General features: G+C 44.9%; 1 protein-coding gene across 2 annotated transcripts in view; it reads right to left on the bottom strand.

The window, feature by feature from the left end:
• Positions 1-24,239, bottom strand: part of Schip1 (Schwannomin interacting protein 1) — a 74,101-nt gene that overhangs the window by 33,362 nt on the left and 16,500 nt on the right. Inside the window, exons 2-7 of one of the 2 annotated variants that reach the window (XM_069308363.1) lie at positions 21,979-22,034; positions 19,504-19,736; positions 18,045-18,374; positions 15,550-16,725; positions 14,759-14,932; positions 131-228 (exon numbers count right to left, since the gene is read on the bottom strand). In XM_069308363.1, coding sequence (XP_069164464.1) covers positions 131-228; positions 14,759-14,932; positions 15,550-16,725; positions 18,045-18,374; positions 19,504-19,736; positions 21,979-22,025 — 2,058 coding nt within the window. In that variant the 5' untranslated portion in view covers positions 22,026-22,034. The remainder of the gene's footprint in view (positions 1-130; positions 229-14,758; positions 14,933-15,549; positions 16,726-18,044; positions 18,375-19,503; positions 19,737-21,978; positions 22,035-24,239) is intronic. The other variant, XM_069308364.1, reaches the window with a different exon arrangement.

Genomic DNA, 24,239 nt, shown 5'->3' with positions numbered 1-24,239 from the left:
TAAGAGAGCACCTGGAGGACAGATAAGAGAGCCCCTGGAGGTCAGATAAGAGAGCACCTGGAGGACAGATAAGAGCCCCTGGAGGACAGATAAGAGAGCACCAATACAGAAGGTGAAGACTGGTACTCACCCTCCGTTCCTCCTCCTTGGTGGCCTTGAGGTGGGCCTCGATGGCATCCCAGTCTATCTTAGGCATGGCTGTCTCCATGGTGTACACGTCGAACTCTCCTGTGGACCAAGATGTACACACTTAAGTCTTACTTCATACACACACACGAGATATTTATTTATTTATTTATTTATTTATTTATTTATTTATTATTTATTTATACACGAAGGTACATTGGGATAGAGAGAATACATAACATAGTATTTACAATCTTGTAAAGCCACTGGTACGCGCAGCGTTTCGGGCAGAAATTACTATATTCATCAGAAAACAGATATTACTCATTGTTAACCTACTCTAAACTTACGATTGGTAAGTGTACTCTCTATCTGTATGGGTGTGTGTGTGTGTACCTCCCTCTCTCTCTCTCTCTCTCTCTCTCTCTCTCTCTCTCTCTCTCTCTCTCTCTCTCTCTCTCTCTCTCTCTCTCTCTCTCTCTCTCTCTCTCTCTCTCTCTCTCTCTCTTTCTCTTTCTCTCTTTCTTCCCTCAACCCCCCCCCCCTCCCTTGGACACATTTTGATGTGAGGAGCGATAACAAAATCCCGCCTTCACTTGCTATACAAAATTATATTTATTTTTTATTTGCAAATTTCTATCACGAGAGAGAGAGAGAGAGAGAGAGAGAGAGAGAGAGAGAGAGAGAGAGAGAGAGAGAGAGAGAGAGAGAGAGAGAGAGAGAGAACAAAATATAGTCAGGAAATTATCGATTCATGGTAAATTTTAATTTTCTATTTACATGATAATTAAATCTTGTCAATTTGGCGCCACATTGTGAGTGGGTGGTGACGGTGGGTGATGTAGGTGTGGTGGATGACGGTAGGTGATGTAGGTGTGGTGGATGACGGTGGGTGATGAAGGTGTGGTGGATGACGGTAGGTGATGTAGGTGTGGTGGATGACGGTAGGTGATGTAGGTGTGGTGGATGACGGTGGGTGATGTAGGTGTGATGGATGACGGTAGGTGATGTAGGTGTGGTGGATGACGGTGGGTGATGTAGGTGTGGTGGATGAAGATGGGTGAGCATAGTTGTGAGGAAAACAAACCTTGTATAATATACTCCATGTTTAAATTCCCAGTTTAAACCCCAGCACCAACAGGGGACTTGATCATCCTTGAGTTGCCTCTAAGACACTGACAGCCGCTACTCCTCAATTAAACAATTACTGCCACAGGCAGCTGGTGCTTGACAACAATTACTGCCACAGGCAGCTGGTGCTTGACAACAATTACTGCCACAGGCAGCTGGTGCTTGACAACAATTACTGCCACAGGCAGCTGGTGCTTGACAACAATTACTGCCACAGGCAGCTGGTGCTTGACAACAATTACTGCCACAGGCAGCTGGTGCTTGATAAGCAATTTAAATCCTGTCGAATTTTGATGCTATCTTGTGTGTTACAAGCGAGTGGGTCAGGAGTCATCAATACACTTACACAACCATGACAAAGAGTATATGACAAAGAGTGCTGGGAAGACGGGACACCACGAGCGTAGCTCTCATCCTGTAACTACACTTAGGTAATTACACTTAGGTAATTACAACCCATGTACGAAACATCTACATCTTTCAACAATAATGGCGGCTTTGTTTACAGTTAGTAAACAGTTTATGAGTTCTGAAGCACCATGAGGTTGTTTACAACAATAATAACCATTCATTCTGAAAGCTTCAAGCTCGTAAATTATTTAATAAGTGTAAACAAAGCAGCCATGTTTACGGAAAGATGTACAGGTTTCGTAAATGTGAGTATATAAATATATATATATATATATATATATATATATATAAGATCATATATAGATAACATAAAAGATATATATAGATAAAAGGATATTATATATATATATATATATATATATATATATATATATATATATATATATATATATATATATATATATATATATATATATATATATATTGTCCAGATTTCAGTATATTTCTGTTTGATGACGATCTCGCTTGAGTGGGACAACTACTTAACATATATTGCGGACACTAAAGTGTCTACTTTAATCTTTACATGAGTAAAGTAATGCTGTAAATATTCTGCCTATCTCGATATTTATCATTCTGGCATATTAATCAACACACAGGAAAGATATGTGGGAGTTCCACTGAGTGACTCTTTATTTGTTGTAAATATATATATTATTCCTCTCACACTTCTGAGGTGTTCCTGTGCTCCTGTGGTGATTTTCTCTGGACATTTATCAACAGTTAATTATAAATCCCTAAGTGGACGACCAGGGTAAACTAGGCCTTTTGTCCTAGCCTAGATACAAGGTAAACCCAGGAAGACGTGAGGTGTATACCACTGTATCACTCATGTTCAAGCTGTATCCCCCATGTGTTAAGCAGCTTTACATCACTGCCTGACACATTTAAGTGTGCAATATGTGATGATGATTATACTGAGACTAGCAACATGTAGGTGAACACATATATACAGTAAGACAAAGCCACTTACCCTTCTCCTCGTACTCATCGTCGTACTCAAAGTCACTCATGTTGGAGAAATCGAAGTCACTTTTGACCAGTTGTTTGAGTGGCTGGACCGCCCGGCTGAATATGTTCATCTTGTGGGCCCCAAGTGAGTGCCCTTCTGTGTGGGTCGACCGCTGAGGCCTTGGTGGATCGCTGGGCCCTTGGTGGACCGCTGGGGCCTTGGTGGACCGCTGGGGCCTTGGTGGACCACTCGGGCCTTGGTGGACCAGTGGCGCGTGATTGGAGGACAAGGTGTGGGTAGAAAACTGATGTGCTTGCTAAGCCCTGGGTAGTGTCTTCATTACTGAACCACTGTAGATGTGTATGTGTGAACTACCGAAGTTTGTGGCTTCTTATATAGGACCAAGGTGGGTGACGCTACAGGAGCAGGTGGGTGACGCTACAGGAGCAGGTGGGTGAGGCTACAGGAGCAGGTGGGTGAGGCTACAGGAGCAGGTGGGTGAGGCTACAGGAGCAGGTGGGTGAGGCTACAGGAGCAGGTGGGTGAGGCTACAGGAGCAGGTGGGTGAGGCTACAGGAGCAGGTGGGTGAGGCTACAGGAGCAGGTGGGTGAGGCTACAGGACCAGGTGGGTGAGGCTACAGGAGCAGGTGGGTGAGGCTACAGGACCAGGTACAGACAGATCACTGGACCCAACACTAGCCACCACTACACAAACACCCCGTACACCCGGGCTGCTCTCTCTTCACCGGATTATTCCACCTCTCCCTGTCATTACAGTACTGTATTTCAGTCTCTTCCTGTTTACAGAGATCCAAAGATCTATAGGTTACGTCTCCTTGACTGTAGTTACACGGCGACATTAACTTTCCTCATGTTTCTGTACTTCTGTATATGTAAGTTTCCTGTTGGACTGTTAATGGAGAAATTGGTGATGTCAGCACTTGCATAGACTTCGTGTATTATGGAAAGGGAAGGAAGTCAATGACAGTAAAAACGGAATAGGTACATCATACATACTCTCTTTTACTTCTTCCCTCCCTTTTCTCTTTCACTTTTCCCCTCTCTCAGCTCTTTTTATGCCTCGTCTCCCCTCTACAGCTCTCAACACGCTCCTCCATCTATCATCGACCCCCTTATCTCTCCCTCCCCCTTATTTTCACCCCTTCCTCTCTCATCATCTCCTCTTCCAGCTTTATTTCACTCTTATTTCCTCCTCCTCTCTTATTATCTCCTTTCCTATCCCCTTCCCACTTCTCAGCCGTCTCTTCCATTCTCTTAACGTCTCCCTTTTCACAACCACTTTGACTTTTCCCTCTATTATTACCCTCCCATCGTCCCTTACGCCTAGCTCCTCGGCTCCTTGTGTTGCTGTCTGTCTACCTGTGTGTCATCACGTGAGACCACGTGATGACAGCACGTGGTCTCCTCCCAGCACGTGTGTGTGTCTTCACCTAGTTGTTTGTGCTTGCGGGGGGTTGAGCTCTGGCTCTTTCGGCCCGCCTCTCAACTGTCAATCAACTGTTACTATTATTACACGGCCCAGGACCCGTGGTGGTCCCAGGGCCCTGGTGGTCCCAGACCACACCCAGGGCTGTACCGTGAGCAGTTATCTACTGTAAATAGCTGGAGTTATCCGTGAGGGGGAGATAGGAAGGGGAAATACCCGTGTTTAGAGTTTAAGGAGAAGGGCCGTGAGGTGAGCCAGGCCGCGGGGGCGGACATGTCGTCATGTCCGCCCCTCATACTTAGAATAAATGAGATCACTGCTTGGGGAGGATTGACTGGGCACTAGTTCTGTTCGCCTCTGTTCGTTCAGCTGGGGACCTGGTTCTAAACCAATTGACGGTTTGTGTTCCAGGCCAAAATAGTAGGTAAGGCTTAGCCGTAGGATAGTTAAGTCTTAAGCCTCCTAACAGGGTTAGAGGTCGTTTACTTTTATACGCATCTGTGGAGAGAGAGAGAGAGAGAGAGAGAGAGAGAGAGAGAGAGAGAGAGAGAGAGAGAGAGAGAGAGAGAGAGAGAGAGAGAGAGAGAGAGAGAGAGATATGTAAGGGAGATATACTGTGTCACTCCATAAACCTGTACATCAAGTGATTGGTAGTTGAGAGGCAGGACCAAAGAGCCGAAGCTCAACTCCCTGCAACAACAATTAGGTGAACACACACCTCTATGAGATCAAAATTGGAATATGCAGCAGTTGTATGGCGCTCATGTCTCCAGAAACACAGCAACTGGAAAAGGTGCAGCGGCATGCTACACAATGGCTTCCGGAACTGGAGAACAAGAGTTACGAGGAGAGACTAGAGGCGTTAAACATGCCGAAACTAGAAGATAGAAGAAAGAGAGGTGATATGATCACCACTTACAAAATACTAACAGGAATCGAGCAAATTAACAAAGAGGAATTCCTGAAACCAGCAACTTCAAGAACAAGAGGCCACAGGTTCAAGCTAAGGAAACAAAGGTGCCAAATAATATTAGAAAATATTATTTTGCAAACAGAGTGGTAGACAGTTGGAACAAGCTAAGTGAGAAGGTGGTGGTGGCTAAAACCGTTAGTAGTAGTACGGAGGACGGGAGGGTAGGGCTTGCCCATAATGGGTACAGAGGACACCCTGGGGTAGGGCTTGCCCATGATGGGTCACCAAGGCGGGAAGGGCTCAACAGGATGGTGATGAAGGCACCAGTTCACAATCATTGCTCTTCACTTGAGACAGTTAAGAGCCAGCTGCGTCTGGGTACACGTGACAGGATCAACAACCCGGCTCCTTTTCTTCCTCTATTGTGGTGTTGTGCACGTCACTATATATGGCGCTCTCTCCACTCCCAGGATGAGAGGCGCTGCCTCATACACTCACACTTTGGGGTAAACTTGGAATAAGGAAAATGGACTACGAGCTTAGCAGTGATGTTGTCGTACATCTGGCAAGGGGGGCAGACAAGTGGCAAGGCACCGCTGTATTCACCTAGTTGTATTTACTTAGTTGTGCTTGTGGGGGGTTGAGCTCTGCTCTTTCGGCCCGCCTCTCAACTGCCAATCAACTGTCACTACTAACTTTTTTTTCTCCACCCACCCCCCCCCCCCCCCCCACACACACACACCCACACACACCCACACACACACATACACACAGGAAGCAGCTTCATAACAGCTGTCTAACTCCCAGGTACCTATTTACTGCTAAGTAACAGGGGCATCAGGGTGAAAGAAACTTTGCCCATATGTTTCTGCCTGGTCCGGGAATCGAACTCGGGCCACAGGATTACGAGCCCACTTGCTACAGGTCCTGTTGACTCTCACACCCCCCCCCTCTCCCCCCTCACCTGTTGCTATAACCCCTCACAAGTGCTTTTGTCTCTTGTGTGTTATTGTCTCTAATTCAAAAGCACATCAGCAGTTTTACTTCAAATTCTTTATCTATTTGCTTATGAACTAATATGTTTGTCAACTTTTGTAATTAATCTGAACTAGGGCTGTTAATGTTGAATTGTTTTTAAGAAGTAACTTTGGCTGTATATGTTAGGGAAACACAGTGGCTGACACCACTATCTGACACCTGACACCTGACACCACTACGCTATGACCTGCTTATGACACCACTATCAAGGATTTGCCTAAAGTCCAAGTTAAGTCTTTTGTTTGACTTGAGCTCAACACAGCGATGTGATAAGTCCGTGGAGTGTGAGGCCCTCCAATATCTCTTGAATATTGGCGACACACTATATGGGACAGTACTGGGCACCGTGACTCACCCCCCAAGAGCCCTTGAGCTGTGGAAGTAGTTTTCAGCTTTGAGTGTGTGATGACACCTTTGGACGGGGTTGGTGTGGTAGGGGAAAGTATTTAGTGTAAAGCTTGGAGAGTTATGTATAGGTGTTGAGGTCCTATACAACCCACGACCTGCCTCGTGTCACGGGACACCACAGGCAAAATCTGGTAGTTATGTTCACCAAGGCCTGAATGGTTACAGACAGACATTCACTACCAGTATTATTATTAGTATAGATGACAGATATAGTCAGCACAGAATGCTTACATTCCTCTCATGCAATGTATACTCTGCTGCCATGTATACAACGCATACTTTACCGAAATAGTTTATAAAGAAAAAGTATACAATCAGGATCAGAAAAAATATATTTTCCCTAATACGCAACTTTCAGAATATGCTCCGGGCCTGTCCCTAATAGCGTGGCATGCTCCAGCCTCGCCTGTTGATGACCAGTGGTCGTAAAGCAACGTCATGCTCCTCCCTCAAGCCGCTATAGAGCCATGCTCAAGATGAATGCCAGAATGGCTGCCTTACGCCATCCTCCGTCTGGAGACGGATATGATTCATGACAAGTGTGTGTGTGTGTGTGTGTGTGTGTGTGTGTGTGTGTGTGTGTGTGTGTGTGTGTGTGTGTGTGTGTGTGTGTGTGTGTGTGTGTGTACTCACCTAATTGTACTCACCTAATTGTGCTTGCGGGGGTTGAGCTCTGGCTCTTTGGTCCCGCCTCTCAACCGTCAATCAACTGGTGTACAGATTCCTGAGCCTATTGGGCTCTATCATATCTACATTTGAAACTGTGAATGGAGTCAGCCTCCACCACATCACTTCCTAATGCATTCCATTTGCTAACTACTCTGACACTGAAAAAGTTCTTTCTAACGTCTCTGTGGCTCATTTGGGTACTCAGCTTCCACCTGTGTCCCCTTGTTCGCGTCCCACCAGTGTTGAAAAGTTCGTCCTTGTTTACCCGGTCGATTCCCCTGAGGATTTTGTAGGTTGTGATCATGTCCCCCCTTACTCTTCTGTCTTCCAGTGTCGTGAGGTGCATTTCCCGCAGCCTTTCCTCATAACTCATGCCTCTTAGTTCTGGGACTAGTCTAGTAGCATACCTTTGGACTTTTTCCAGCTTCGTCTTGTGCTTGACAAGGTACGGGCTCCATACTGGGGCCGCATACTCCAGGATTGGTCTTACATATGTGGTGTACAAGATTCTGAATGATTCCTTACACAGGTTCCTGAACGCCGTTCTGATGTTAGCCAGCCTCGCATATGCCGCAGACGTTATTCTCTTTATGTGGGCTTCAGGAGACAGGTTTGGTGTGATATCAACTCACAGATATGTGTGTGTGTGTGTGTGTGTGTGTGTGTGTGTGTGTGTGTGTGTGTGTGTGTGTGTGTGTGTGTGTGTGTGTGGTGAAGTGTAAGCCATAGACAAGGCTTCTCCGCATGCTCTTCACGTCAACTACCCTCTCTCCCCCTCCTCCTGGGCTTGTGTTTTGTCAGGGACAGGCAGCCTGTGTGTATATATATGTGCATATATATAATATGCATACTTACATACTCTAGGCTTGTATGGAGATATCCCCAAGGTGGAAGTACTGACCCTCCCCTGGATGCTGTCCCACTACACAACAGATGTCTAAGTTATGTGTACGTGTTTACTAAATGAACAGAGGCATTAGGTGAAAGGATACATGCCCAACTGTTTCTGCCCCGCCCGGGCATGGCCCCCGGGATCGCAGATTGTGAGTGAAGAATGTAGCCACTATACTACCGAGACCCTACTGCACATACACACACCGCTGGGTTGAAAAGTCTTAAGCCCAACAATGAACTAAACTTGTCACATGTAAACATGGAAACATTGACCAATGATGAGATTTCTTTCAGTTTCATTGTGAATTTAAAATTTTGCCCCGAGGGGCGAGTTTATTGGGACAGCGTCACTCATCCTGTGAGTGGACACACCGCCATAGTGACAGTATTGGGCAGCACCACTCATCCTGTGAGTGGACACACCGCCATAGTAACAGTATTGGGCAGCGCCACTCATCCTGTGAGTGGACACACCGCCATAGTGACAGTATTGGGCAGCGCCACTCATCCTGTGAGTGGACACACCGCCATAGTGACAGTATTGGGCAGCGCCACTCATCCTGTGAGTGGACACACCGCCATAGTGACAGTATTGGGCAGCGTCACTCATCCTGTGAGTGGACACACCGCCAGTGACAGTATTGGGCAGCGCCACTCATCCTGTGAGTGGACACACCGCCATAGTGACAGTATTGGGCAGCGCCACTCATCCTGTGAGTGGACACACCACCATAGCAGCACGTACAACACTCCCCAATAGGAAGAAAACCCGCTGGGTTGTTCATCCTGTCACTTGTACCCAAACACAGCTGGGACTTGCTTAACTGTCTCAAGTGAACAGCTCCTCAAACAAGAAGATTAACATCTATCAACCCTATCTATCTATCTATCAACCCATATATTTCATTGTCAAGTTGCATTACCAGATGACTCTCCAACAACGTCTTCCTGTTAATGAGGCTACAACATCCCCCCCCCCACTTCACGCACATCATAATTTACAATATTTTATTTAGTATTCACTTTTTATTTCATTTGTTCTTAATGTATACACAAACTCGAATCATTTGATAATTATCTGTGATAAAAAGTTGAAAATAGTTTCAGTTCCCACGACTGTCACCAAAATGTTTACAAAATCTTCTTAAAACGATTTCACTTTCTTGGTATACAATTCCTGATCACGTTTTAGTTCACTTAAAATACAATTATCGTTGTAATTTCCTTGAAAACACAATTAGCATTTAGCAACTTTAAAAAAAATTGTATGAAAGAGCTGTCGTTTCTGTAAATTTTGGTATATTGTAAAGCCTAGCAGTGATGGCACTAGCCTAGCAGTACAAGGCAAGACACTGTATTATATACACTCCCTGGAAACACAAACCGTAACTGTCTCTATTTTCCGCTTGTTACAACTTGTAATATGGTTGTTACATCTTGGCTTAACGTGTTTATGACGTATTAGAACGTTGTTACAACTTGCTATATTGGTTGTTATAACAGGTGTTAAAACTTGTTCGAACGTTGTACCAACGTCGTAGTTTCGGTGTATGTTTGGCGGGCTGGCACTGTTAACGACTTTGGCACTGGGAAAATGGAGGCACGGGAGTGGCACTGGGCGTGCCAAGGCCTCCCGGAGCGTCAACAACATAATACTGGCACTTTCTGCCCCGTCCCGCGCGCCGCGCCCCGGTACGACACCCTCCTCGCCAGCCTCGGCAACGCGAGGCTTGAGGGGAGCCTACTTAATGATTTTTACCGTTTATTTTGAATTTCTGATGTGAGACGAAGTTATATAATGATTCCTTGTAGTATATTTTGATTCATGATGCTTATTTTATTTGAGGGTGACATTTATGTATGAATATTTGCACGTGGAGAATTGTTAATACGGCTTTTTCAGCATTGTTAATACGGGTTTTTCAAGGTTTTCAGCATTAGTTAAAAATATAATGAAGAATTTAACAAATATAATTTTCATTGGAGAACTATATGAATGTTTTAACTCACAATTGTATGTTAAAAATGTTATGTTGAAATGTCCGGCAGGAGCAAGTTGCCAGAGGTCACAAGCTGGGCGGGTTCAAAATAGGACCAGAAATATGTGTCGTTCTACGTCATCGCTTGTCCTCATCCTCTATTTCTTTTCTTTAATAAACCTAGTTAACCTAACGAGGTGTGGGGCGTTATTGGCTTGTCTCTTGGGAGCTTTTTGGACACTATGGCCTGCCGGTCCTTCTATAAGTCCGCTGAGAGGCAGAGGACGAGGGGCCTGATTCACGAAAGCACTTACGAACCTGTACATCTTTTCTCAATCTTTGACGGCTTTGTTTCCAATTATTAAACAGTTAATGGGCTCCGAAGCACCAGGAGGCAGTTTATAACAATAACAACAGTCGATTGGAAAGTTTTCATGAAAAAAAATGTTAAGGTTGAACAGTAACAAGAGGCCAGTATTTAACCGGTAAGCAAGCTGTAGGAAGTAAAATGAGACATTAAAGGCTACCTCCATGTGAGAGAACAGTGCTCTCTCAGCTAGACTTGTACCCCACGACTACTGTGATATACAGTACTGTGTACCACTGAGCATTGGTGATCGCCCTTATCTAAGGACACAAGTACCTCGTGTAGGATATCTAGGGATCAGATATGACATGGGTAATTTAGATATCGTGGGTGTGGTGACTCAAGACGTCTGGTTATATTAGCAGATGTCAGTTTATACATCTCGCCTGTATAATTATGGGAGGGTTTTGCTGTCACAACTTTAGCTGTTGAGTGTAGCAGGTAGCGAGGAAAGGTCTCGGCTGATTGTTGACCAGACTACATACTAGAAGGTGAAGGGACGACGACGTTTCGGTCCGTCCTGGACCATTCTCAAGTCGATTCTCATGTCTTGGCTGACATGACCTTCACCAGTGGGTTTTATAATCCTTTCTCCCACTCCCAGTTTCTTCAGAGAAGCCCAGAGTTTACCCAGTGTGTGTGTGTGTGTGTGTGTGTGTGTGTGTGTGTGTGTGTGTGTGTGTGTGTGTGTGTGTGTGTGTGTGTGTGTGTGTGTGTGTGTGTGTGTGTTTGACACTGTATTATGATTGGTGCTCTATGCGAAGGGTTCCAACTTCAGTGATACGAGGAGTGAGCTCAACCATCTCGCTTTGAACTCCTTCTCATCATTCTGGGAAAGGCAGTTCCCGGGTAAAGACGTGAACTCACAGCTCTATAGTTCCTCCATTCCCTACACCACAGAAGACTTAAGAGTTACTCCTCAAACTGTAATCTTCAGTACGTCGGTTGAGACACAGCAACGGTGTGGGGTTCCATTCATCAAGTCCCTGACAGGAAACCGCCTGTGTGTGGGTGTTATCTGGCTCATGAGTTAAGTCAACTGTACTTATTTTGTATACGCATTATTGACATATTTTGTGGTGCTAAGTGCAGCCCAGTGAGCTTAGTTTTTTATTATTATTATTATTTTCTACCACAGACGTGGCCACACATTTACAATGCTAACCAGCATATATACATTTTCTTCTGTCCTCCATAGACAGGGTTAGAGATCAGTTAAACATAGTGAGCTAAGTGTATGTCTGTGACTGTGTTCGGTGCAACTATTCAGAGCAAGATATCCACCACAGTGCTGGTTCTTGACCGTGCACGGGTTTATGAATGTATTTACAACACACTTCACTTGTATGTGTATGCAAATAATATCCCGAACATCATTGGAGCTCTAAATTGTCTCTGGCACACAGGCAGCCGTTATTACTGGAGGTGTTGATATAAAGGCGGGGCCCATGAGCTAATGCCGCGTTTGTGCAAGCTGTGTTAGGTAATAATTTTGGCGCGGAGTGTTAATTAAGGCAAGGAGGGAGGTGGGGAGGGGGGGGGTGCGGCTCCCAGGTACAATCATCACGTGTCGTCTGGTCCTTATCTCCCGTCACTCACATTACTGAGGACGTGATGCTGCTGGGAGAGGCGGCCGGGGAGAGGGAAGAGGGAGAGCAGGCAAGGTGAGGGCAAGGGTATGGAACGGAGAGATGGGCAAGATGAGGGAAACTCAACACGAGAATGTGCAGGTGTTGATGATGATTGATGATTGATGAAGATTAAGCCACCCAAAAGGTGGCACGGGCATGAATAGCCCGAAAGTGGTGGCCCTTTTGAACCATTACCAGTATCAAGAGATGATACTGGAGATCTGTGGAGGTGCGACTGCACCCTGCGTGACGGGAGATGTCTCCCGTCACGCAGGTGTTGAAGTGGGCAAGGGTAGGCAACTATGAGGGAAAACGCCAAGCCATTACGACCATATAGCACCGTGAGGGGGCCAAGATAAGAGTTTGGGATGGGACGGAGGGGAAGGAATGGTGCCCCAACCATTTGGACGGTCGGGGATTGAACGCCGACCTGCATGAAGCTCTACCGTCGCTCTACCGTCCAGCCCAAGTGGATGGAGTGAGCAAGATGACGGGGTGGAGGACCGGAGAATGGCACTACACGCCATGCAACCCTCGCCGCTCTAATTGTCACCAGGTTTTATACACGTGTTCCCCCCCCCCTTCCCCCCCCGCGGCCACACCTGTGGACGCTTGCATGCATCATTAAGAATACAACTTCTAAACCTCAAATACAGCTGTCTAGGAGGAGCGAGACTGATGTATAACTCGCCCTTTGGTGCAAAATTAACAAGGGCTAACCAGCGGCCTGTGTCAGGGAGCCCCACACACTGTCAGCCCCCCTCTGCCTTCATGCCTGGGGGGGGGGGGTGATGCGGGCCCGGCATGGTAGAGGGGGGCGGGGGTGTAGGTGTAAAGGAGGGGGGGGAAGGTGTAAGGGGGGAGTGTTGGTGTAAAGGGGAGTTTATCGGTAAGAGTTTCCCTAATGGTGAGCAAGGGAGCCGGTCGGCCGAGCGGACAGCACGCTGGACTTGTGATCCTGTGGTCCCGGGTTCGATCCCAGGCGCCGACGAGAAACAATGGGCAGCGTTTCTTTCACCCTATGCCCCTGTTACCTAGCAGTAAAATAGGTACCTGGGAGTTAGTCAGCTGTCACGGGCTGCTTCCTGGGGGTGGAGACCTGGTCGAGGACCGGGCCGCGGGGACACTAAAGCCCCGAAATCATCTCAAGATAACCGTGTATATTGCTCTTAGTGAGTCTCTCCTATACGGTGACGTGAGCGGTCTTGCACGAGCGTGACGTCACTGTTTTCCTGTGATGACGTCAACGGCCGTACATTAATGACATCATACACAGTATAAATAACAGTATAAACAGTGTGTGTTTAAGTCACATGTTCAATAACACGATTCAATTACTTGTAGGCCTTCGTCTATCAGCGGGTGATCAGCAGTTATGGTGTAACCAGAGGGGAAGGTGATCGTACGCCTGGCTGCGCTGAGAAGGGGAGTCTGGCTTTTCAGACAAAATAAACATTGGCTTAAGTAACTTCCGTACTAGTTTTGTTTTTATATTTTATAAGATTGTAAATAACTTTACTACTCGACTACTATGAACGTTTTGGTAGTCGGAAGGAGTGCCAGACCGACCTTTACTTTCTCGTCCCATCTTCTATGGCACTATAGTAGATCCTCACTCTATATAGAACATCCTCACCTCTCTTCTGTGGAACTATAGAACATCCTCACTCTATATAGAACATCCTCACCTCTCTTCTGTGGAACTATAGAACATCCTCACTCTATATAGAACATCCTCACCTCTCTTCTGTGGAACTATAGAACATCCTCACTCTATATAGAACATCCTCACTCTATATAGAACATCCTCACCTCTCTTCTGTGGAACTATAGAACATCCTCACTCTATATAGAACATCCTCACTCTATATAGAACATCCTCACCTCTCTTCTGTGGAACTATAGAACATCCTCACTCTATATAGAACATCCTCACCTCTCTTCTGTGGAACTATAGAACATCCTCACTCTATATAGAACATCCTCACCTCTCTTCTGTGGAACTATAGAACATCCTCACTCTATATAGAACATCCTCACCTCTCTTCTGTGGAACTATAGAACATCCTCACCTCTCTTCTGTGGAACTATAGAACATCCTCACTCTATATAGAACATCCTCACCTCTCTTCTGTGGAACTATAGAACATCCTCACCTCTCTTCTGTGGAACTATAGAACATCCTCACTCTATATAGAACATCCTCACTCTATATAGAACATCCTCACCTCTCTTCTGTGGAACTATAGAACATCCTCACTCTATATAGAACATCCTCACTCTATATAGAACATCCTCACCTCTCTTCTGTGGAACTATAGAACATCCTCACTCTATATAGAACATCCTCACCTCTCTTCTGTGGAACTATAGAACATCCTCACTCTATATAGAACATTCTCACCCTATCTTCTATGGAACTATAGAACATCCTCACTCTATATAGAACATCCTCACCTCTCTTCTATGGAACTATAGAACATCCTCACTCTATACAGAACATCCTCACTCTATACAGAACATTCTCACTCTATACAGAACATCCTCACTCTATACAGAACATCCTCACTCTATACAGAACATCCTCACTCTATACAGAACATTCTCACCCCATCTTCTGTGGAACTATAGACTCGCCATGTTATTTGTGTATGAATACTGGTGAGGTGGAAGAGAGTGAGGGACGCGAGGCGTCTCCACACTTACCTGGGTTAAAGGCCTCAAGGTGGTGCTTGGCAACAACCACAGATGAAGACACACTCACCTTAGGACTGATGTGAGAGGCACTCACCTCCGTCGGGGGAGCCCAGCTTGGCTCTGTCCCTGGAGGAGGCTGAGCAGGAGGCCGCTTGCGGGACAGACTTGCGGAGTGCGGCACGATCCCTGCGGCGCTGAGGGCTGTCTCGCCGCACCACCCCCGCCTCCTCCACCGACCCGAAAGTCACCCTCGAGACACGACTCCTCTCTGGGGGCAAGACAGAGGTCGTAGGGGCGTGATGATCCACGGTGTGGGGAGATTATGCTCAATCATATTAATATACAATAACACAGAGATCACAATAACGTGATGCATCAAATGAACTGTCTGGGATGCTCCCGGGCGCAGGTTCGAATCCTCGTCACGGCCCTTGTGGATTTGTTCATATACAATAGCCCCTTGCTAAGATTTTAGTCCTACTGGTATGTTGTGGAAATATAAAACTATTACGTTGAATCAGGAGTCACAGAGGCTATCGTTGAAGTGTAAACAACACTTGCCACCCTACAATGACTGCACATCTTATGTTAGTGTTGGAGTGCTCTACACACCACGAGAAAAACAGCTGGGGCAATGAGGGCATTTCAAGCAGCATTCTAGTAAATACAAGACTTAACCTACCTGGCTACGAGAGGACAAAAGGCATTGAAAAGCTTTTCTCATGATGTACAGACCTTTGCTCAGTACAGTGAAGTGGTCGTGACGACCTACTCACACAATACTTCAATGGTTAACACCACCTCAACAGCTCAAGTTAGTAGACATTGATATTGAGTATGGTTGCTTAATAAGACAATGACTGAGGATACAGAGAGACCTCTCACCGACACTGGAGGCGACGGGGAAGACGTTCTCCTTACTGGCGTCAGTGTCGGCCTTCTTGGATGTCGGCACTTCTGGGGGCGTCGGGACGTCCTTGTCCTCTTGATCCCCAGAGCGACACTTTTTGTGGTGTTCGTTGATTTCCATTTTTTCTTTCTTGCAGGGAATAAAGTCGTCCCCGGCGCCGCCTTGCTCCTCCTCTTCTTCTTCCTCCCTTTCTTCCTTTTTTTCTTCCCCAACGACGCTTTCCTTGGCCTGGTTCTCCAGCTCACGGACCATCTTCTCGGGCACATCGAGGCACTCCTTCTCGTAGGCGTCGACGATGGGGCTCTCGGGCGCCTGCGTGTAGCGGTTGTCACCGTCGGGGGCGTCCGACAGCTTGAGGGAGTTGGGCTGCTTCATAGGGCTGAGGTTGTGGTGATGGTGCTGCTTGAGGCTCCCAGCAGCTCCACACGTCTCCTTCATCTCCTTGTGCTTCATGTAGTGCTTCAACTTCCGCCCGTGGAGGGACAGCTCCTCCTTCCCGTTGGATAATATAGCGTCGTTCATCTTCACTTTGGTCTCTGCCATCTTCTGCTCGATGTCAGAAGGATTTTCGTCGTCCGAGGTGAATTCGAGCGACTCGGGCGTGGAGGTGTGGGCATTACATGTTTCCTCGGGGTCCGCACTGCTGCCCACGGGGCCTACATTTCCATTATCATCACCGGATTTGTTACATAAATGACCGTCACTCTGCAGTTGGATTTTGGGTTTATCATAAAAGGATTTAATAAACGCGCCGCACTCCGTCAGTTCATTAACATTATTGTTGCAAAGATTGTGGTCGGGGCTGAGGTCATTACAGTGGAGGTCGACGTAGGTGAAGCTGGCAGAGTCCGCTGACCAGCCCTCACAGTCTTGGTAACCACACGACAAAGAACTCGGCCGACGGGAATGATACCCAAGAACCTCGAAATCCAACTGACTCTTATAATCTTTATCTTTAGTGTTAATAAAGTCCCGAGGGTCACCTCTAGGTATGTCCACTTCGAGTGAACTGCAAGAGTCTAAGTCTGACTCGTCATTATCAATGGAGGAGAGCGACCCGTTGGAGGAGGAAGTGAGACGACGCAACTGGTGTAGTCCCCCCGAGGAGATAGACGGGTGGTGCAGACGGTCGCTGCTCAAACTCACGTTTTCTGTAAAACAATAACAAAAGAAAACTAACATAAGTAGCTATAACATCTCTAACTATAGTTATATTAACTATAACATCTATAACTATAGTTATCTAACTTAACATTTAGAATTGTTTTATTTCATTTAGTATTCAGTGAAAATTAATACAAATTAAGTACTTCGAAAATAGTGAATAAACAGCACTGTTAAGCTCAAAGTGCGCACAAACCCCCTATAACGTTTTGTATGTATATATGTATGTATGTATGTATGTATGTATGTATGTATGTATGTATGTATGTATGTATGTATGTATGTATGTATGTATGTATATATATATATATATATATATATATATATATATATATATTTATATATATTTATATATATTTATATATATCGTACCTAGTAGCCAGAACGCACTTCTCGCCCTACTATGCAAGGCCCGATTTGCCTAATAAGCCAAGTTTTCATGAATTAATTGTTTTTCGAGTACCTAACCTACCTAACCTAACCTAACCTAACTTTTTCGGCTACCTAACCTAACCTAATCTATAAAGATAGGTTAGGTTAAGTTAGGTGGGGTTGGTTAGGTTCGGTCATATATCTACGTTAATTTTAACACCAATAAAAAAAAATTACCTCATACATAATGAAATAGGTAGCTTTATCATTTCATAAGAAAAAAATTAGAAAAAATATATTAATTCAGAAAAACTTGGCTTATTAGGCAAATCGGGCCTTGCATAGTAGGCTGAGAAGTGCGTTCTGGCTACTAGGTTCGACATATATATATATATATATATATATATATATATATATATATATATATATATGTCGTACCTAATAGCCAGAACGCACTTCTCAGCCTACTATTCAAGGCCCGATTTGCCTAATAAGCCAAGTTTTCATGAATTAATGTTTTTTCGTCTACCTAACCTACCTAACCTAACCTAACCTAGCTTTTTTTGGCTACCTAACCTAACCTTACCTATAAATATAGGTTAGGTTAGGTTAGGTAGGGTTGGTTAGGTTCGGTCATATATCTACGTTAATTTTAACTCCAATAAAAAAAAATTGACCTCATACATAGAGAAAAGGGTTGCTTTATCATTTCATAAGAATAAAATTATAGTAAATATATTAATTCAGGAAAACTTGGCTTATTAGGCAAATCGGGCCTTGAATAGTAGGCTGAGAAGTGAGTTCTGGCTACTAGGTACGACATATATATATATATATACTATAAATAAAGCAGCAGGACCAGGATTTGGACCAGGACACAGGAAGCGACAGCTGAACATCTGAGTGCCCGACTAAGAGAGGTCACATGTCCTACCTGTAACACTACGTCCACTTACAAACACATGAGCAACATGTGTAGCACTGTGTAATGCCTCAGTGATAAGTGAATGTCTTTCATATACAGATGGAGGCGTAGAGGAGACAGTAAGGTGGTAGTAGTTGACCTCACCCGAGAGGTCGAGCAGGGAGGCGGCTGGGGAGGTGGTCATTCCATCTCTCTCCGGCAGACTGCTGCTGCTGGGGCTACTGGTGCTGCTGCTGCTGCTGGTGGTGGTGGTGGTGGTGCTGCTGCTGCTGCTGCTGCTGCTGCTGCTGCTTTTAGTGGTGGTGAAGTCTGTGTCAACTGGGTTTCTTACTCCGGAAACTGAAACATAATATAGTATGTTAAGGGTGGCGGTGACAATGTTTTTTTTTTATTATTATTATTTTCTACCACAGACGTGGCCAGACATTTACAATGCTAACCAGCATATATACATTTTCTTCTGTCCTCCATGGACAGGGTTAGAAAAGTGTTAAACATATAGTTCAAGGGGTGACAATGGTGGATGGGCGGCGGGTGGTGGCGGTGTTGATGGTGATGGGTGATGACGTTTGTAATAGTGATGTCGATGATGGTGATAGTTATTTTAGTACTTTTCACCTTCACCTACTGCTGAAGGTGGATGGAGTACAGTGACTATACACTAGAATCACTATAGAGTTCAGAGGACGGTGAGGAACCACACTAGAGTCACTATAGTGTTCACAGGGCGGTAAGGAGGCACACTAGAGTCACTATAGTGTTCACGGGGTGGTGAGGAACCACACTAGTCACTATAGTGTTCACGGGGCGGTGAGGAACCACACTAGAGGCACTATAGTGTTCACGGGGCGGTGAGGAACCACACTAGAGTCCCCGGGTCGCAGAAGCCGGTGGATGTCCTCTTATCAGTTGACAACTGCGTTAAATGTCAGAGTGTCAGCCGCCGACACTGCTCTCCAGGAGCAATGAGCTGACATATAATTTGCATATCTAATCTCTATGTTATTATTGTATAATGTTAGTCTAGTTAGTCTATGAATACTAACAGGGAGCCGGTCGGCTGAGCGGACAGCACACTGGACTTGTGATCCTGTGGTCCTGGGTTCGATCTTTGGCGCCAGCGAGAAACAATGGGCAGAGTTTCTTTCACCCTATGCCCCTGTTACCTAGCAGTAAAATAGATACCTGGGTGTTAGTCAGCTGTCACGGGCTGCTTCCTGGGGGTGGAGGCCTGGTCGAGGACCGGGCCGCGGGGACACTAAAGCCCCGAAATCATCTCAAGATAACCCTCAAGATAACCTCAGCATATGTACACCAGGAAGCGAGGTACACTTCCCAGTGTGTATACCCCTAATACAAAGGGTACTGAAGAATGTAGATATACATACTGCATATCTGTATGCAGATACAGTGTGCATACTGGCATAGGTGTGAGTGATAAGCGTGAGAGAGAGAGAGAGAGAGTTACCTGTTTCAATGATCAAGAGAGGGTTGTCGTGCTGGGTGTAGAGACACGTGTCCTCCTCCTCCTCCTCCCTCTGCTTGTTCTTGTCCTTGTTGTTGTTGTTGTTGTTGTTGATCACCACCTTCTGGTCGTGGTGCTTGTTGTTGTTGTTGTTGTTGTTGTAGCAGGTGTTGTTGTTATTGTTGGTGAAGACGGACTTGGTGGTGGTGGTGGTGGCTGGCGTCTCCTGGGGTTTCCTGAGACACAGACAGACACTGTTATACAGGCGAGGAGTCACAATACTACTGTTACGCAGTAGTTATAATACTGTTACACATAGTAGTTACTGCTATAGTCGTTACAATACTGTTACGCAGGCGAGGAGTCACAATAACGTGGCTGAAGTATGTTGACCAGACCACACACTAGAAGGTGAAGGGACGACGACGTTTCGCTCCGTCCTGGACCATTCTCAAGTCACAATCGACTTGAGAATGGTCCAGGACGGACCGAAACGTCGTTGTTCCTTCACCTTCTAGTGTGTGGTCTGGTCAACAAAAATCCTTCAGAGAGCTCTGCTAACGTCGCACAAGACTTGGATTGGGTTTGAAAATTTAAAGCAACGGTGTTGACTAAAAGAAACGTTCTAGGAACGTTACAGAAAAGCTCGAGAAACGTTTTTGACTGTTTCAAATCTATTAGTTAATAGATGTCAAAACTAATCTTGGAACACTAAGAATTCAAAGAAAGTTACTTCAAAGGACTTTAATCAGACGTGGCTGGCCTTTCATCCTGGTGAGAGGCAGCTTGGGTAAGGAAGTCCAAGGCCAACTGATCAATATACACCATGCAACCCAACTTGGGCCTTGCATGGTTGCCTCCACACACACAACAATGGCAAAGCTGCTGCTTTCATTATACAGATTCGTCGAGTCAGTCTGTAATGTTATCCGGCTGAATAATATTAGCAACCGAGCCCAATAGTTTCTACACTGCTTTTGGTCTGGAAGGTTTCTGGCTGAACACGACCCGACCTGCGTAGGTAGAAGTGAACTTCACTGCTCCAGTCCGCCAACAGTACATCTCCCAGCTGAAGTATACCTCTCAATCATTGTGGGGACCCCACACCCATACCAAATGGACTCCACACCCATACCAAGTGGACCCCACACCTGTTGGTACATGTATGGACACAAGCTGCTGGAGGGGGTGGTATGCTAACACTTTGGTGTGCACACCTGCCACTGCATATGTGTGTGTACACCTGCAACTGCATGCGTGACCACAAGTGCCTCCGACCATGGTGTAGTAACAGCTATGCAAGGACACACGTGTACATGTGGCTACTTATAACAGGTGTGAAATGATAACAAGAACACATGCGTTTAGAGAAGTGTATTGTGATAACAAACTTGACAGATGTTTCTGATACAAAAGTTCAACAGTAATTCAACTGTTTCATGTCCAATAAACTAGCAAGTATTTCTGCAGCAAATGGAACTGATAAAACTGACGTATCAGAAAAAAATTCTGACATCTAGTGAGATCAGATACATCTCATTAGATGTATCTAATGAGATCCCCTGATCTAGATGTGTCTAATGAGATCCCCTGATCTAGATGTATCTAATGAGATCCCCTGATCTAGATGTATCTAATGAGATCCCCTGATCTAGATGTATCTAATGAGATCCCCTGATCTAGATGTGTCTAATGAGATCCCCTGATCTAGATGTATCTAATGAGATCCCCTGATCTAGATGTGTCTAATGAGATCCCCTGATCTAGATGTATCTAATGAGATCCCCTGATCTAGATGTATCTAATGAGATCCCCTGATCTAGATGTATCTAATGAGATCCCCTGATCTAGATGTATCTAATGAGATCCCCTGATCTAGATGTATCTAATGAGATCCCCTGATCTAGATGTATCTAATGAGATCCCCTGATCTAGATGTATCTAATGAGATCCCCTGATCTAGATGTGTCTAATGAGAACCCCTGATCTAGATGTATCTAATGAGATCCCCTGATCTAGATGTGTCTAATGAGATCCCCTGATCGAGATGTGTCTAATGAGATCCCCTGATCTAGATGTGTCTAATGAGATCCCCTGATCGAGATGTGTCTAATGAGATCCCCTGATCTAGATGTATCTAATGAGATCCCCTGATCTAGATGTGTCTAATGAGATCCCCTGATCGAGATGTGTCTAATGAGAACCCCTGATCTAGATGTATCTAATGAGATCAAGTGATCTCATTAGATACATCTAGTGAGATCAGGTGTAATGACACCTAATTATAGTTTACAAATGTCAAAGCAATGACAGTTTAGTACAGGTGTAAAGTACTTTAGTACAGGTGTAAAGATGGAAGAGTTATTACAAGCAAGTGCTATTGTACACAACATGTTAGGTAAAGTACAAGTGTATTGTAAGTTTCAGGACTGGAGAGTGTATCAAGGGGATGCACTTCAGATCAACAGATGCACTTACATCAGACAGATGTCGCCCCTGGGTGCGTTCTTCTCTTTCAGATGCATAGCCAACACCTGTCACGGGAGAGAAACACCTGTTATTTCAGAGTGTCAAGGATAACACATATAATGAAGTCTTATACACCAGACTTCTCAAGGTAGATACATTATATATATATATATATATATATATATATATATATATATATATATATATATATATATATATATATATATATATATATATATATATATATATATATATATGCAATTGACGATCACAAAACACTGATCATTTTATGCGGAAAATCCACAGAGAAATATGAAAGGAAGTGAAAGTTTCGGCCTGTTAAAGCCTTTGTCAACTCCAGACTGATATATATATATATATATATATATATATATATATATAGTGAGTGGATATAAGATATAAAGAGGTGAGGCAAGGAGAAGCACTAAGTCAGTACTACTACACAGCACTTAGATATAAGAACAAGGATCTAAGACTGGACGAAGGGAAGCAATCATACCTTACCAAGGGCATCGTCTGGGCTCGAACCCTGAGCTGTGAGGTCGTCACTCTACCGACAACACCAATCGACGCTTATGGGCCAATAGACTTTGTGCAGTTTGCCTTCATTATTAACACAGTACTTGAGACGTGGTTCTCAAGTCCACTCCGTGACATATAATTTACTCTTCTTATACCAAGTACAATAATGTTTATCATTCTGAGGACATCTCAGGGCCTGGACGAGTGACGGAGAAACTCTACGGAGACGACCACCCGTGTTTTAGTGCCTTGTGCCACTATCTTGAGGTTATCTTGAGATTCTTGAGGTTATCTTGATATGATTTCGGGGTTTTAGTGTCCCCACGGCCCGGTCCTCGACCAGGCCTCCACCCCCAGGAAGCAGCCCGTGACAGCTGACTAACACCCAGGTACCTATTTTACTGCTAGGAAACAGGGGCATAGGGTGAAAGCAGGTCACTAGTCACTCTCTAGTCACCATGACCTTGTCTTCAACTACACGCTCTCACCTCTTATGATTACCGCTTTAGTAAATAATGTCTGCGAGAGAGAGAGACAGAGAGAGAGAGAGAGTGAGAGAGAGAGAGAGAGAGAGAGAGAGAGAGAGAGAGAGAGAGAGAGAGAGAGAGAGAGAGAGAGAGAGAGAGAGAGAGAGAGAGAGAGAGAGAGAGAGAGAGAAACAGAGAAACAGAAACAGAGACAGAAAGAGAGAGAGAGAGAGAGAGAGAGAGAGAGAGAGAGAGAGAGAGAGAGAGAGAGAGAGAGAGAGAGAGAGAGAAAGAGAATGAGAAAGAGAAAGAGAAAGAGAGAGAGAGAGAGAGAGAGAGAGAGAGAGAGAGAGAGAGAGAGAGAGAGAGAGAGAGAGAGAGAGACAGAGAAACAGAAACAGAGACAGAAAGAGAGAGAGAGAGAGAGAGAGAGAGAGAGAGAGAGAGAGAGAGAGAGAGAGAGAGAGAGAGAGAGAGAGAGAGAGAGAGAGAGAGAGAGAGAAAGCTAGCCTGCCTCACCCTGTAAGATAAACACTGCAGAGAACTCAACAAAAACGACCCAAGTTAAGATGTTGTCAATACAACAAAAGAATCACAATACAGTACCCGATACACCAAATGAATTACAATACACTACCCGAATATATGAATAACAAAAAATAAATATTCCTGTATTAAACACCAACAAATTAATTTATCAACTCATCGTATCCGAATATTCGTATTATCCGGACCATGGGCCTTTTTATCCGGACTGCCGCACACTGGCGCCCTAATGTCTGTCTGTCGGAAGCTTAGGCAGTTTATGTACTTGTTCGACGATATTGTTATTAGTCTGTTTCCACCACGAATGATAGACTGGCTTTGCTGACTGATTGACAACACTGGTTAACTGTCAAATTGGTCGACTGACTGACTGACTGACTGACGGACTAAAAGCCTTTGACTAAGTTACTGACACAGATTAAGAGGCGTCGAGTGAGTTGTCATGCGACAAATAAATATATTTATTTGTTATATATATAAAACTATATATTTTCTTATATATATATATATGAAGTTTTATCTGACCAGATAAGTGTGATGGCGAGATGGTGTAACTGGTCTGTGTGTGGGGGAAGATGACTACCAGGATTACCATACTCCGGGTTACTGCACTTAAGTGTTAGTGCACTCACTCAAGTATTACTACACTCACTCAAGTGTTACTACACTCACTCAAGTGTTACTACACTCACTCAAGTGTTACTACACTCACTC

The sequence above is a fragment of the Procambarus clarkii genome, chromosome 62 (genome assembly GCF_040958095.1).
Source record: "Procambarus clarkii isolate CNS0578487 chromosome 62, FALCON_Pclarkii_2.0, whole genome shotgun sequence".
NCBI classification, from domain to species: domain Eukaryota; kingdom Metazoa; phylum Arthropoda; class Malacostraca; order Decapoda; family Cambaridae; genus Procambarus; species Procambarus clarkii.
This window is presented reverse-complemented; position numbering and strand designations above follow the sequence as displayed.